The following is a 16,568-nucleotide window of genomic DNA, read 5'->3' as shown; positions in this document are numbered from 1 at the left end:
CTATGGGTGACATATTTTTTTGTAAATTAAAAATTCACGTTTCGCGAAGAAACGAAAATCATTTTATACTTTTTCGGTTAATAAAATTTTACATGACAAATCCTGTTATTTGTTTATTAATTTTTTTGTACGATAGGATTTATAATAAGTTTTATATATTTTTTTTTTATTACCTAAATCGAGAAATAAATGTTGTTCATCGTTGAATTAAAGTTATTTGAGTAAGGTTGAACAAGAACGCCATTACACTAAATATACGTATATATATGTACGTATTGCTTCTAAATAATCAAAAAATAATTTTTTGTCATTATGACAGTACAAGATAATAATAATGAATCGGGAAATTCAAACATTCCCAAAAGTAACGATGTAGAAGTAGTGGTTGCACAGGAAATTCCGGATGTTCCATTTGAATATTCAAAGAAATTTCAAATTGGAGGTACAAAATTGTTGATTGTCGATAAAGAAGAAAATATAATAAGTGGAAATGCTCCTAATTGTTGCGTACTTGGTAGCCCTGAACATGTTGGTAAATTGAATTAAAATATCGATTGGATGATGTTCAAAATGTTAATTCTTTATTTTATTGATAGGTAGCGGCATTGAAAGCAAAAATTGATGAATTGAAATCACATTCTGAGCAATTGGAACGAGAACGTAAAGAAGCTTTAGCACGTTCAGAATCCGTATCAAATCAACTTGATAAACTTGTTGGAGAATTATCACAATTAGGTCATCATGACACTTCAAAAAATGGAGAACAAACAATTCATGCTACAATACATACATTTGGTCCATTACAACAAAATCTTGAAATAATAGAAGACGACGATTCATCCGAAGATGAACATAAATACGATAGAATAATGAGACAACCTAAAATAAGACAGTATTGGCATAATGGAAACTTACATAGAGAAGCCGAAGAAAGAAGAGTCAGTTTTACGGAATTATTTTGGGATTTAATATTTGTAGCTGTTATCGGAAATTTAGGTCATGATTTAGTTGAAGATATTTCTGGTACTAACATTGAAAGATTTATTTTAACTTTGTAAGTATTATAATATAAAATGTTTTACGTGACGGAGAGCATTAAACTAAAGAAATTAACCTTTTTTTTTAGTTATCCTATTTACAAAATATGGTTGGATATGGCTATGTACATGAATCGGTATAGTTCAGACGATATATTTGAGAAGTTTTTCTTTTTATTTGTAAGTTATTTGTTTTACGATATCTTTTAAAAAATGTTTTAAATGTTAAACAAAGAAAAACTACATAATAATGAATAGGAGATGATACTTGTAATTATAATGGGCACACATGCAACGGATATATTCCATGAAAATGTATCAATTTATCTCGGTAATTACGAAAATTTATACTATAATTGTATTTAAAATGGTATCTCTATTTTTTTAATATTTATTTCTTTAAAACCATTTAAGTGTCGTTCATTATTGCGCGCATGGTATTTGTATTTTTACATATATTACATGCAACATGGATTCCATTATTTCGCGCATCATTTATGAATATTGCGTGGGGAGTTTTTATTCCATGTGTAATTTGGATTGTAGCAATATTTGTTCCAAGTAATTGGGTTAATATAGCAATGTGGATCGCGATTGCGATTGGTAATTGAATATTTTTTTTTTATGATTCTTTTTTCTTTGAAAATTTCATGAAATACTCATTTATTTCTTTAAAAATAGAAATGTTATGGACTAAAATAATGCCATTATATCTTCGATTTGGAAGAAAAACAAAAACTCAAGATGAAATTGTTGTTGATACAACACGTGAGAATACACCTGCAAATGATCCTTCTTCACCTACTTCTCCAACTACTTCATCATCACCTACCTCGCCTATCTCGCCATCTTCAACAATTACAAGTCGTGCACCACATAAAGCAATGAGAACTCGCGGTACAGAATATCAATGGAAATGGAAAGATTTATTCATAATATTTGATACAAATCAATATAGACCTGCTTTAAATATTGAACATTATAGTGAAAGATTAGGATTATTCGCAATTATAGCTTTGGGTGAAGGCGTAAGTAATGAATAAGTCTTAATTATTATAACGCGAATAATTTATTTCGGAGCTTATAAATTGTGTAAATTAATTTATTATAATAGGTTCTTGGAGTTTTATATACCAGTTATAATCCACAACCTGATGGTCAACTTGGAAAGGTCAGAAATAAAATACAATTGAAGTTTATTGAAAAATTTTGATTCGAATTTTTTATAATTAATATCGGTTTAAAATGTTTAATAGGCTATATTAGGATTGCTAATTACTTATAACCTACATTGGATATATTTTATTGTGGATGGTAGTAAACAATTCCAACATGCTTTAAGAAGACATGTTATTACCGGTCTTTTATTTGGAATGACTCATTTTCCTTTGGTAATTTATTTTTTTATTTTTTTATTTATTTTTGATTTACTTAAAAAATAAGTAAAAAATATTTTTATTAACAAAACAAATTTTATTTTATTATTAGAACATGGCGTTGGTTGCATTTGGGTACATTTCTTTTATTAAATTTCGAATTTAAATTTTTAATATCAAAAAATTAAAAGGTTTTTTTTTATAGAGCGTCATTAGGAAAAATTGTACAACTTCGTGATTTTCCTGGTGCTCATAGCATTCCAACAAATGAAGTCGGTTCTCATGCATTAGTAGCTGAAAGTAACTCTCCTTCCGAAAGTACTCCAACAGAAGTTGATTCACATAATGATTCATATGATCCTCATAATGCTCCATTATTTTGGTTATATAGTGCTACATTAGCAATTTCGTTATATTGTATGGGCATAGTTGGAGTATTACATAAAGGATTAGACGAAGATAATTATCTAAGAATTCCAAAGGTAAACTTTTCATCAAAATTGATATTTTTTTGATCAATTACCTTTTTTTCTTAAAAAAAAATTCACGATCGTTTTTTTTTTATTTAGTCTTATCGAATTATCTTGAGGTTCATAATTGGAACAATTTGTTTATTGTTACCATTAAGTAAAGTTAATTCATTAAATTTGGTTGTTATAACATCAATGCTTTCAATATTTTTGATTATCGTTGAAACTTATGGTAGACTTAGAAAGGGATTACCATTATTTGGTAAATGTGAAGATGATGTTATAATACATCCCGAATATAAGAAATATATTAAATGGAGATGGGGGAATAAAGATTTAAATAAGGGAACTTGGAGTACTGGAATTTTGAGAAAAAGAAAGAACAAAAAAGAAATTGGGATGGATGATAAATTAATATTTGAGAGTTAATCATAAATTTAATGTGAAGTATAAAAAAATTATAATGAAAAAAAAAACTTGGACTAAAATTGCCTAATGTTTAGTTAATAGAAAAAAAAATGTATATATAATATGTTTATTTTTCTTTTAATAATAAAGTGGTTAATATTATTCCGTTACGGATTAATCGTTATATCGTTATATAAAGGTATGCATATATTCCTAGGCTAATTTCAATCCAAACCTGACTAGATCCGATTTGGAACATATCTCAGTTTATTTAAATGCTGATTTTTTTTTCTACGACAGTACGACTTACGCCACTAAAAAAATATTTACATACTTTTCCGTGTTACTTGGCTTTTAACATGTGAAGTTCTCCATGCCGGTGAGATTTCACCAAAATTTTTAATTTTACGAAAAGACGAAGAGAAAGTCCATTAATCCAGTTTTTCGTAGCGTTAGTTTTTACCAAATGATTGTATATGCGGAATCATAGTCGAGACCAAATGATCAGTGCGCAGTTTAGCCAATGATCATTGCAAGTGCCATTCTGATCAGTACTACCTATACATACTATAATATTAAAGAAAAAAATTTTTTTTTTTCAATACCACATTTCCTATGTATTACATTTGATATTTGTGCGCGGTGATTATCTTTTTTTTTGGCATTATTTTCAGGAAGTGCTCTGAATGGGTGAAAGAAAACTTTAAACGAAGGTTTTATTTTAAAAATCGATGAGTGAGAGCATCCTTATCCTGTATCAGTGGATCACCGGCGGTTCAGATTCTTATCTTCAGTGAATTTAATTGGATAAAATTGTTTTGTGCTAGAAAACATATTCGCGAATCTTTTTAAAATCGGCATATCGCGAAATTTGATGATTACACAATGTCAACTCCTTATTTACCATAACAAATGTGCAACCTTTTTTGCTTATTCTATTTTTCTGTGTATTTTATGATATATAATTAAGTTTTAATAATTTTAGTGCTTACCAATCTTATAAAAAAACGCACATCTGATACGCGTACAATGTACTCCTTTTTACAATAATAAACATGTTTTCCCTAGGCATATATGGTATGATTTATTACTATACCGTAAATAAGCTTAGTGTTTGTATTTATTGCCAACTGACTGTGAAACGTTAGAAGCCGATCCAGTGATTAACAATATTTACTTTAAAAATGTAATTGTTTAAAAGGCACAATATTTATTAAAGCCTGTAGATGTTGGTTTTATTTTTACTGAGGGACGGTGATGACTCGCACCGATACTATTGAAAACTCGAGTTGAGCAGAGTCAACCCGAAAAACCGGTTCGGCTCCATAATCGGTTTTTATCACTTCAGTCCAGATTCGAGTCAGTACTTATCAAAATTTATCAAACCCGATATAGAACCGATGTACAAACCGAATGGAACGAACCGACTCAATCGCTCAACCCGAACTTTTTCCATAACATTAACAAAGTCAAAAAGTACATCTGTATATGAAGTATTATCATTTTTCATCCTCACAGATATCACAAATATAATAAAAATATTTATATACAATAGCAGTTCTAATATTATACAGTATCTTAACCAAATCCAATAATAATAATTTAATAATTCTAAAATTCTAAAATTCTAAAATTCTATTTAAAGAAAAAAATAAATGAGATAATAATGATGATTTATGTACGTTCTTAAGAAACAGGAAAGAAAATATATAATACAAAAAATCAAACACACCGGCTTCCCAATTAAAATTTTCGACTAGGTCCAGGACAAGTAGTCCAAGTTTAAAGGAAGCCCGTCGATTAATTTGTAAGTCGTTGTGAAATCACATGATCAATTTTCTTAATGCTTAATAATGATCTAGGGTTGCACATCATACCATTATTAAGCACAAACTAGATTGAATTCGTTTTTTTACTGCGAAATAAATAAATCATTATAAATCGAGAAATAAATGTTGCTTATCACTAAACTGTAAATTGTTGAGTAACGTTGAACCAAAACGCCTTCAAATTAATTATATATATAAACCTAAAAAAGAACTTTGAGAAATTTGTCTATTGAAAAATATGACAGACCAAAATATTATTAACAATAATGAAAATAATGAATTAAATGAAATAGATAACTCAATTTCAAATGGAGATCAAACTAAGGAAACCGATCAAATTAAGGAAACAATTCCAAATACGTCAAATAGAGATTTAGAAATAGTAGTTACACAGGAAGATCAGAATGTTCCATCAACAGAATTTTCAAAGAAATTACAAATCGGAAATACAAAATTGTTGATTGTTGATAAAGAAGAGGATGTAATAAGTGGAGAAGCCCCTAATTGTTGTGTACTCGGAAGCCCCGAGCATGTAAGTTAAAGTTGGTGGATGTTACATGATTCGTCAAATTAATTCACTGTACAATACATTCGTATTAATAGGTAGCAGCATTGAAAGCAAAAATCAATGAATTGAAATCTCATTCTGAGCAATTAGAACGAGAACGTGAAGAAGCTTTGGCACGTTCCGATTCTGTATCAAACCAACTTGATACACTTGCAGGAGAATTATCACGACTAGGCCATCATAATAGCAACTCAAAAAATGGAGAACATACAATTCATGCTACAATACATACATTTGGTCCATTGCATAATCTTGAAATAATAGAAGATGATGATGATTCATCCGAAGATGAACATAAATATGATAGAATAATGAGACAACCTAAAATAAGACAGTATTGGCATAATAAAAACTTACATAGAGAAGCCGAAGAAAGAAGAGTTAGTTTTACGGAATTATTTTGGGATTTGATATTTGTAGCTGTTATCGGAAATTTAGGTCATGATTTAGTTGAAGATATTTCTGGTACTAACATTGAAAGATTTATTTTAACTTTGTGAGTATTATAATTATCGGATTCCGCAAAGAAAATGTTCATGTGGCGCAGCAAACTAAAGAAATATTTCCATCTAGTTATCCTATTTATAAAATATGGCTGGATATGACCGTTTATATGAATTTTTACAGTACAGAAGACTTATTTGAGAAATTTTTCTTGTTATTTGTAAGTCCAAAGTTATTTATTTGTTTTATAAAATGTTATAAAAGTTTCTATATTAAGATTGATATACTGATATAGGAGATGATGCTTGTAATTATAATGGGTACACACGCACTCGATATATTCGATAATACTGTAACGATTTATCTCGGTAAATACGAAAATTAATATTTTTAAATTATATTTCTTTTTCTTTTTTTTTTTTAATATTTAAAAAAAAATTTTAATTAGTGTCATACGTTATTGCACGCTTGACATTCATGATTTTGCATATATTACATGCGGCATGGATTCCATTATTTCGCACATCATTTATGAATACTGCATGGGGAGTTTTCATTCCATGCATAATTTGGATTGTAGCAATATTTGTTCCACGCAATAAGGCTAATATAGCAATGTGGACTGCAATCGCATTTGGTAATTAAATATATATATATATATATTTTTGGAAAAAAGCGTGATTTCTTTTTTTTTACAATTACCGAATTATTTATCGTAAATAGAGAATTTATGGTCTGGATTAATGCCATTATATGTTCGATTTGGAAGACGACTTTTTCATAAAATAGATGCAAAAGAAGAAGTAGTTGTTGATACGACACGTGAGAATAAAGCACCTGTAAATGATCCTTCTTCTCCAACTTCTCCAGTTTCTCCAGTTTCGCCATTTTCTCGAACTTCGACAACCACAAGTCGTTCACCACATCCACATAAAGCAATGAGAACTCGTGGTACAGAATATCAATGGAAATGGAAACACTTATTCTCAATATTTGAGTTGTCAGAGTATAGACCCGCAATGAATATTGAACATTATAGTGAAAGATTAGGATTATTCGCTATTATAGCTTTGGGAGAGGGTGTAAGTAAATATGATAAATGAATACGTCTTTAACGCGTTTTTCTAAAAATGATTATTAAGAAAAACTTATTTATGGTGATAGGTTCTTGGAGTTTTATATACCAGTTTTAATCCACGACCCGATGGTCAACTTGGGAAGGTCAGAATAAATATTGTTTTTTTTTAATCAAAATAAATTAATAATATATCGGTTAAAAATATTTAATAGGCTATATTAGGATTACTGATTGCTTACAATCTACATTGGATATATTTTATTGTGGACGGTAGTAAACAATTTCAACATGCTTTAAGAAGACATATAGTTACCGGTCTTTTATTTGGGGTAATTCATTTTCCATTGGTAAGTTTATCTTAAAAATTACTAAAAAAAAAACAAATGAATAAAATTATTTATATTAACGAAATATATTTTTATTGTAGAATATGGCGTTAATTGCATTTGGGTACATTTCTTTTATTAAATATCGAATTTTGAATTTTTAATATCAAAAAAAATTAAAAAAGTTTTTTTTATAGAGCGTCATTAGGAAAAATTGTACAACTTCGTGATTTTCCTGGTGCTCATAACATTCCAACAAATGAAGTCGGTTCTCATGCATTAGTAGCTGAAAGTAGCTCTCCTTCCGAAAGTACTCCAACAGAAGTTGATTCACATAATGATTCATATGATCCTCATAATGCTCCATTATTTTGGTTATATAGTGTTACATTAGCAATTTCGTTATATTGTATGGGCATAATTGGAGTATTACATAAAGGATTAGACGAAGATAATTATCTAAGAATTCCAAAGGTAAACCTTTCACGAAATTTAATATTTTTTGATCAATTACCTCTTTTCAAAAAAAATTCACGATTGTTTTTTTTTTCTTTAGTCTTATCGAATTATCTTGAGGTTCATAATTGGAACAATTTGTTTATTGTTACCATTAAGTAAAGTTAATTCATTAAATTTGGTTGTTATAACATCTTTGCTTTCATTATTTTTGGTTCTCGTTGAAACTTATGGTAGACTTAGAAAGGGAGTACCATTATTTGGTAAATGTGAAGATGATGTTATAATACATCCCGAATATAAGAAATATATTAGATGGAGATGGGGGAATAAAGATTTAAATAAGAGAACTTGGAGTACCGGAATATTAAGGAAAAAGAAGGGTGAAAAAAGGAGGGAGAACGATACTAGTAATATAATTTTAGGTGAATGATATTAGTAGTAATAATATTTTGGTGTAATTATAAAATAATCTCATTTAAATAAGAATTCTTGTAAATTGAATTAAATAATCATCTTTGGAAATCACTTCAGATTAATATCAATATAAAACTTTTACCGATATTGTTCTAAATCTGTTCTAATTGACGGTCCGATTAGAACACCCATTTTCCGTTTAACGGAGATTACCTGTAATTTTACGATCAGTTATAGTTTAGATTTTAATCTGTTAGGTTCGAGTAGTTTTGTTTTTAGTGTTTTTTTTTCATATATATTTTCGATTATTTTTTACTACATCTTTATTCGAGTATGGTGACAGTTAGGTTCATGGGATTATTTATTGTATTTGAAAATTTGCACGATTAGGTACATTTCTGGTTTAACCAGGTTGCTTTTTACATGCCTCTAGGAGTCTAGGTATTTCCGACATTAATATAAGTACCCTTGGTATATGTTTATTAAAGAAATGCAGTGCAGATTTTTTAAAAAAAAGAACGCCCAATTTCTTTTAATAAAAATATTATGTAATCGTTCTCGTTTATCCGGTATTTTATAATTAAAAATGATTACGTTTTGAAGGCTCATTGCATACATAGTAATGTTATCATTACACGTGACCCGCTTTCTCATGTGCATGCGGGTTTAGTATGTAACAACTAGAGGTGCAAACTTAACTCATTTTTAAATTACGTCCATACGTCTTTATATGTTACTTATCTAATTACGATAATAAATCGTGTATCAGGCATATTATATACATATATATATTCAGGCAATATTCAAATCACATGATACCGGATAAATCACTTCCCGAATAACTAAAGGTAGCTCTGGTGCGTGCCTTATCGATACGAGTAGTGCGGTTTTTAGCTACGATAGTCCCATCAGGTGGCTTTTTTACAGTATCAAATATGTTAATTTTCTGTGGTTCTTACTGATAATGTATTTCTCTGTGAAGTAAAATTAAAAATAAAAAGGCAGCTTGTTATATTGGGAATCATTTGTCTCGGGCCCGAGATTAGAGCCCGAGATCAACCAACCAAATTTGATTTACCCATTCATGCTGTACGGTAGGATCTCATTAAAAATGTATTACCTATGTCGGGTAAGTTTGTGTAATTTGGACCTAAATAGGATCTTCATAGATTTAATTATTCGGGAAATTTACCAACCGATAACCGACATGCATAAAAGGCTATCTTCACTAAAAAATTTACTTGACGTTTTCTCTTTAAAATTGTTTTCTAAAAAACAAAAAAAAATAAATTGACCAAGAAATAAATAAGAAAGAGAATAATAAAAAAAAAAGAAGGATCAAGATGGCCTCAAATGTTCCAATAATAATAAAATCTTTTTTCTTTATATTAATCCTTCTGAATATAAAATCATTTCCGTTAGCATATCATATCAGAACCGTTCCATTAATTTTAGAAACTTTTAAAAATCGGAATAATAATAATGAAGATAGGGATTTATTTCAAGCTACAGAAAGCACATATAGTGTTTTATTTGATGATGTAAGTTTTTTCTTGTGAGAAATATACATATATATAATTGTATAAACTAGGGAAAAGACAAACAATAAGCTATTTTATGTATTATTTATTTTTATTTTTATTTTTATTTTTTTTACAAAAATAGTTAGATACAAATAGGCATATGAACAATAGGTAATTTATATATGCTATATTATATTTATATGAGATTTTACGTCATAATTGAAATTTTTTTATTTTTTAGTTCGTATAACAAAGTGTTAGATCATGCAAGAGGACATTTCTTTGCAGCATCATTTGCAAACTATATGTGGAATCATAAAGTAGTTATAATGCAAAAATGTGGGAATTTTTTTTTTTAATATTTGTAAAAGCATTAATTTATTTTTATTCATTCAAAATTCTTCACATTTTTTTTTCTCTAGCTGTCTTAATGATTTTCAATCATGAAATTCCACCATTTTCAAATTACTCAGTATATACAAGAATTTTAACATGGGATCAAAAATGGCTCATATTAGTAAGTTATTTTAGACTTCATAAAGAGAATAAAATTGTTTCATTAGGATTATCAAAATGTATATTTAAAGAACCTAACGGTAAAACGATCAGACCCGAAGAATTATTTATAGGTAGTGGGTATTTAAAGAATGATAGTGAAAAAAAAAAGGAAGAAAGAGAGGATAGAAGACAAAAAGGAATGAAATTTGTCGAAGGAACTTATTTAGCTGAAAGGTTATTTGATGATGAATTTATAAAAGATCTTAATGTAAAAAATAAAATACCCGCAAAATTATAATTTATAATTGTATCTTTAATTTAATAATTAATAGATTGTATTATGTTTAGATTTGATGTTAAGTAGTCTTTAAAATAGGAAATTTATAATAATCAATAAAAAATTAAAAATTATAACAACATTTATGTGTTATAATGATGATGTGCGCTCTCTTCTGAAAAATGTTAGTTTATTGAGATTGAGTTATTGGGGCTATTAAATTGCTAATTAAATAATCTTAAGTTCTAATAACTACGTTAAATTTCAACAATAAACTCCAATAATAAAAGGATTTGTAATTACACCTAACGAATCTCAGCCACGATTGAATAACAACTGTGCGAGTTCGTATAGTGTGTCACAACCTTTCACCAAGGCTAGCTTTGAACAGGGCCTAAAGCCAAAATACTATTTAACCGATATGCTAAGCTACGTGCACGCAGGGTTGGCATTTACTGGAATATTGGAACCGGAAACATGTGTTCCAGTCTTTGTATTCCAGTATTTCAATGCATTTACTAAAATTCCAATGGAAAACTGGAATATTGGAACTTAGTTTGGAATAATGGAATACAAAAATTTATTTTGGAATACTGGAATTACTAAAAATTTTATAAAAGAAATTTATTTATTTTATTGATAATTTGATATTATTTATATACATTTGGATTTTAACATGTAATTAATGTAATTAAGGAAGCACATAAAAAAAGCCAGGTACTTCTAACCCAAATTTGAATAAAGTTGTTAAATCCCATTTTGCATCGTCATTATCTGCAGGATGAATTTGATTTTCAAGTAATGCATTGAATTCGGAAGAATCTTCATCTATTTGATTACCTGAAATATTATTAATTCCATTATTAGTATCTTCTACTAATATTTCTAACCATGATCTTATAAATTCATCACATTCATTATTCTCATCATTTTCATCATTTTCTTTATCACTTTCATCATAAAATACTTCTTCATTATCCATATCCAATCTACTTCATCGTACAGCTATTCTGTCATTTTTAGCTTGCTCATTTTCAATAGAAATATTTTTCATAAATTTTTGTCTCTTAAGTTCACCTCTAATTTGTGCCATCCATAGAACCTTAGAATACTAAATATTAAAATAGAATTAGTGATGAACTGACGATAAAATATAAAATATATTGCTAATATTTAAAAAAAGAATACTTGCATTCAATCTATTTCGTCTTTTAGTATGCAAAAATCCCATAGTTGAAAATAGCCACTCACATGAAGCAGAATTTACATATATACTAAATAATTTAGTTGCTAATTGTAATAATTCTGGCACTGAATCACTTAGAAATGACCAATAATCTAAAGGATTTTTTCTAGTTCTTGTAAAGAAGATTCATTAAATGGAAATTTATTTTCTTTATATGCTAATAATTCTTATATCATAGAAATTGGTTTTTACCAAATCATTTAAAGAAATAGTATTGGGCTCACTTATTAAGATTAATGTGAAAAATTTTTTCATTAGGTGTAAAAAATCATAATTTATAGAATGGATGTAAAAAAGAAAGATAAGATAAGTAAAGGTTGCTCCCATGATTTCCAACGATTCACTAATCTCATTGCATCATCTCCTTATAATTTTCATCATTACTTTCTAAAGTGCATTGCATAAAGTAGTACTTTGATTTGGATGGGTTTTTAACAGATCAATCTGTAGTTTACTACAGTTTGGCATCAGTTTATTTGAGTTGAAACTATACATGCTGCCCAAATTATTTTGGAATGCCATAATTATAATTTGGGATGTCGTAATTCATTCAATTTATATATAATTTACTATGTAAAATGCTAAAATAATTTGGGATGTCATAATTGAATTTGGGATTTTACTTATAATTACGGCAGCCCAAAATAATTTGGGTGGCATGTATAGTTGAAACTATAAGTTTGGCCAAAATTAATAAAATTTGTAGAAGAATAATTTTTTTAAATCTGACAAAAATTATAGTTTGACAAAAATAATAGAAAAATGTTGTGATGCTAATCAATAGATCAACCAGATCAAAGTACTAGCATAAAGTATCCATTAAATATATTCCAACAAGATAGGGTTTATTTATTTAAAGTCCTTCATTCATTTGGATATTTTTACAAGTTTTTTAATAATTATTATAATGATACATTATTTAATTGAATGTATATCCACCTTGAAAATTACTGGAAAACATCAGTAAATTTTTTGGGATGCAAATCCTTAGGGATTCCAAAAATCCTGTAATTAGTAAAGATCTCCATCACGAAGTTGATCAAATGTTAGACTTGTATTCATCAAACACAAATTATTTAATAAATGCTTAAATTTTATATTTACTGAATGCTTAATGTTTCATGAACATCTATTTGTATTTAAAATAAGCATTTATTTATCATTGTAATAAATTACAAATTAAATATTAATTATTAAATACTTCATAATTGCTACTTTAACAAAACACTTAAAAAATATTTTAAATTAATACTTATTAATTGCTATGAAAAAAAAATATCAATTAAACATTTGAATTTATTATTAAAAAAACATAGAATATAAGCATTTAGATTTTGTTATTTTTATATTAAGTCTTAGGGGCTTACCTTTGATGTAATAATATAAACTTGTTAAAAAAAAATCATGTCCCAAAATTAGTATTACGCGTATCACGTGATATAGATTAATCTTTTTTTTACAAATTTTTTTTTCAACGAAGCTTCACTTTTTTCACTCTTCTATTTTTCTTCCTTCCTTTCACTCTCTCCATTTCCATTTCCTTTATTCTTTTCCTTTGTTCTTTCCTCTTTTTTATCCTTTCCCCTTCTGTTTAAAAGTTAAAATCACCCATAAAAAAAACCAAAAATTCTTTTTTTAAACTAAAAATGTAGGGGTTTTGCGGTGTAATATATGCAAAACTACCAAAATTAGTTTCGTAAAATCATAAAATGCGAAACTGCAAAACTGTCAAAACCTGCAAAACTGTTTTGATATTTCGCTGTAGTATATCATATGATATACATATAGTTCTAACATTTATAGATCATGATCATATTCAATATATATATATACTATATATATACAATTTCGGTCTATTTGGTCTATTTAAACTAAAAAAATTTTATTTTTTTTTTTAGTTCCAGTATCGGTTATGATTATCGATCTGATTCAATTGATAATCTTTTTTATATAGAAATTCGTTAGAAAAAATTTACTATCACGTATAAAATGTTAAAAAGCTAAAAGCTAATTCAATGAAATTGTAAAAAAAAACATTTTTATAAAACCTTTCATGTTCAAGTGAAATGACAAAAGTTAATCAATTTTTTTCTTTAGGAATATTCCTGGTTGGTAAGTTGATTGATTTTTTTTATTATCGTTTTTCATTTCTTTGGTTCTAATTTTGTTTTTTTTATTAGATTTCATTTACTTCATTTTTATTATTTTGTAGAAAACCACTTCGAAACTAGTTAAAACTGAAACCTACAAAAAAATAGTCTAACCGGTAAAGAAAATGTTAAACCAGTGTAAGTTCAAGAAATAATTTTTTGGACGCGGGATTTCTGTAAAGTGTAAATGGTAAGTTTCATAGTGAAACTTATCATTTTTTCCTTTTTTTTCAATAGAAACGCTAAATAACGTTTCTTTTGCTATTTTTTTTTTGTAGGTTTTTTTTGAAATATCGGGCAGTAATATTAAATCTCAATAATGGTAAGTTTCATTATGAAACTTTACTATTTCTTCCTTTTTCCTGAGCTTGGATTTCGGCAAGGAACTTTATGGTAAGTTAAGGGAAGGGATGTGTGAAGCTGGAACTTTTTCTTTTATTTAAGAATGTTACTAATGTTAATGTTCATTTCATTCTTTTCTATAGAGACAACACCTGGACTCAGACTTCGGCTAGGAAACTTGATGAAAGGTAAGTTGTAAATTGAAGGAGTTGGAATTGTGTATTTTGGGAATATCACTAACATTTCTTTTCTTTTTCTTTAGGAACAACTTCACTTAGACTCTTGGTTTCTTTGACACGTGAGTCTTAAGTACGTTTTTTTTATTTTTCTTAATTTAACTACTTTAACAAACTGTTATTAACAATTCACTTTTTTTTCTTTTTTAGCTTAACTAAAAATAAAATAAATTGATGATGGCTTGGGAATTCGGTAAGTCTTAATTTTTTTTTACTAATTTTTTTATTTTTAATGAACCATACTAACAGTTCGTTTCTTTTTCTTTTTTAGGCAGATCTTTCTGGTTTCTGGAGTTTGGACGGCTTGGATTTTTGAATACTTGAATTTGGTAGGAGAGGGGCTATTTTTTAATTATTCTTTAATGAAACATTTACTAATGTTTCGTTTTCTTGCTCTTTTTTAGACAGCTTCTTTTTTTTAAGTCTTTGAACACGTGGATTACGGTATATATTTTTGTTTCTTAAATTTTTTTATTATAATGAAATGTTAATCTAACAATTTCGTTTTTTCATTTTTTTTTAGGCGAGTTTTCTTTGGATGTGACATTTCGGTAAGTAACTTTTTCTTTTATTTATTTTAACAAAATGTTTATTAACGCTTTATTTATTATTCTTTTTTTAGTCAACTTCAAAATTTCCTAGGCACGAATTCGTAAGTTTTTTTATATTTAATTTATTTCTTTTAACGAAGATTACTAATCATATTCATTTCTTTCTTTTTTTTAGTCAGTTTGCTCTTCAGGTCTGAACATGTTAGATTTGGTGGGCTATTATTTTACTTTATTATTTGTTTAAACGAAATGAATGAAGCGTTTTTAACGTTTCAATTTTTTTATTTAGATGGTCGGGCCTTTGGTATGGAATATCGGTAGGAAAAATCAAAAATATTTTTTTGAATTTATTTCTTTTAGCAAAATGTTCTCACTGACGTTTCAATCCTTCTTTTTTTAGGCGATCAGATTATTGGATGCGTAGATTTTAATTGGTATTAGAATTTTTCTTTGATTTATTTCTTTTTAACGAAATGCTTTATTAACGCTTTGATTTATCTTTTTTCTAGACGCTCAGATCTTTGGACGCATAGAATTTTGGTAAGGAGAATTTTTTTTGAATATATTTCTTTTAGCGGAACGTTTTTATTAACGTTTCAATTTTTCTTTTTTTTAGACGACCTGGTCTCTATATGTAGTGATGATCTGTGGCTTGTGGTGGTCTGTTCTGCCTTCAGTTTTTTTATACCGCACTTTCTGCTACAACCAGAGAATGCATTATTTAATTTTGTTTCTTTTTGGCTGTTACTGAATATAATATCTTATTATATATGGAATTTCGCAAATTTCTAATTTAAATAGTAGTAAGGTCTGAAAAAGTAAATTAGTCATAATATAAAGATACTATATATTATATGTAATATAATAGAAAAATGTATAAAATATAATAATAAAATATAAATTATGCCATAATAAAATATCAATACTAAAATGGTGTTTATTATATAATTAATTTAAGTAATTTAATTATATTAATTTCTATTAATCAATTAGCAATAAAAAAATAATGCTTATCGAATACAAGCTGCGTTGAAACTTGTTTAATAAGCACTTAAATTAAATATTCTTAAAGCATTTAATAAATGGTTGGTAAATGCTTAGTTTAACTTCGTGATGTCTAATAAACCTTTCCCACTAGCAAGGATTCCCTATCATAAAATTTTTATAGAATCCTTAAGGACTCTAAATTCGCTAATAAGGAATCCTTAAAGTATTTTTTATTTATATTTGTCTATTATTATATTATTTAATTTATTAATTTTATTTATTATATTTTATTTATTATTATTAATACATTTATTTATTATGTTCTATATATTATTATATATTCTTTTTA

At 27.3% G+C, this 16,568-nt stretch overlaps 4 protein-coding genes across 4 annotated transcripts; 3 read left to right on the top strand and 1 right to left on the bottom strand.

Moving 5' to 3' along the window:
- Positions 1-312: 312 nt before the first annotated feature.
- Positions 313-3,312, top strand: OCT59_000861 (uncharacterized protein; the record flags this gene model as incomplete). The annotated part of the gene is made up of 11 exons (XM_025313713.2): positions 313-528; positions 597-1,054; positions 1,127-1,217; positions 1,296-1,368; positions 1,452-1,640; positions 1,719-2,065; positions 2,152-2,208; positions 2,294-2,428; positions 2,526-2,548; positions 2,619-2,895; positions 2,983-3,312. 11 exons carry the CDS (start codon positions 313-315, stop codon positions 3,310-3,312), a joined length of 2,196 nt encoding a protein of 731 aa, XP_025186659.1.
- Positions 3,313-5,344: 2,032 nt separating this feature from the next.
- On the top strand, positions 5,345-8,333 carry OCT59_000860 (uncharacterized protein; the record flags this gene model as incomplete). The annotated part of the gene is made up of 12 exons (XM_066139173.1): positions 5,345-5,652; positions 5,724-6,184; positions 6,262-6,352; positions 6,428-6,500; positions 6,581-6,769; positions 6,856-7,214; positions 7,297-7,353; positions 7,423-7,557; positions 7,638-7,660; positions 7,734-8,010; positions 8,093-8,225; positions 8,308-8,333. Exons 1-12 carry the CDS (start codon positions 5,359-5,361, stop codon positions 8,331-8,333), a joined length of 2,118 nt encoding a protein of 705 aa, XP_065988601.1. The 5' UTR covers positions 5,345-5,358.
- A 1,320-nt stretch (positions 8,334-9,653) lies between these two features.
- On the top strand, positions 9,654-10,849 carry OCT59_000859 (uncharacterized protein). Its single transcript, XM_025313712.2, has 4 exons — positions 9,654-9,950; positions 10,075-10,103; positions 10,174-10,271; positions 10,355-10,849. The coding sequence occupies exons 1-4, from the start codon at positions 9,753-9,755 to the stop codon at positions 10,726-10,728; spliced, it is 699 nt and encodes a 232-aa protein (XP_025186657.1). The 5' UTR covers positions 9,654-9,752; the 3' UTR covers positions 10,729-10,849.
- Positions 10,850-11,398: 549 nt separating this feature from the next.
- OCT59_000858 (uncharacterized protein) lies at positions 11,399-11,689 on the bottom strand (the record flags this gene model as incomplete). The annotated part of the gene is made up of 1 exon (XM_025324335.2): positions 11,399-11,689. One exon carries the CDS (start codon positions 11,687-11,689, stop codon positions 11,399-11,401), a length of 291 nt encoding a protein of 96 aa, XP_025186656.2.
- Positions 11,690-16,568: the final 4,879 nt, after the last annotated feature.

Source organism: Rhizophagus irregularis, chromosome 1 (assembly GCF_026210795.1).
Source record: "Rhizophagus irregularis chromosome 1, complete sequence".
Lineage (NCBI taxonomy): Eukaryota > Fungi > Glomeromycota > Glomeromycetes > Glomerales > Glomeraceae > Rhizophagus > Rhizophagus irregularis.
The sequence above is the reverse complement of the archived record's forward strand: the minus strand, read 5'-3'. Positions and strand labels throughout refer to the sequence as shown.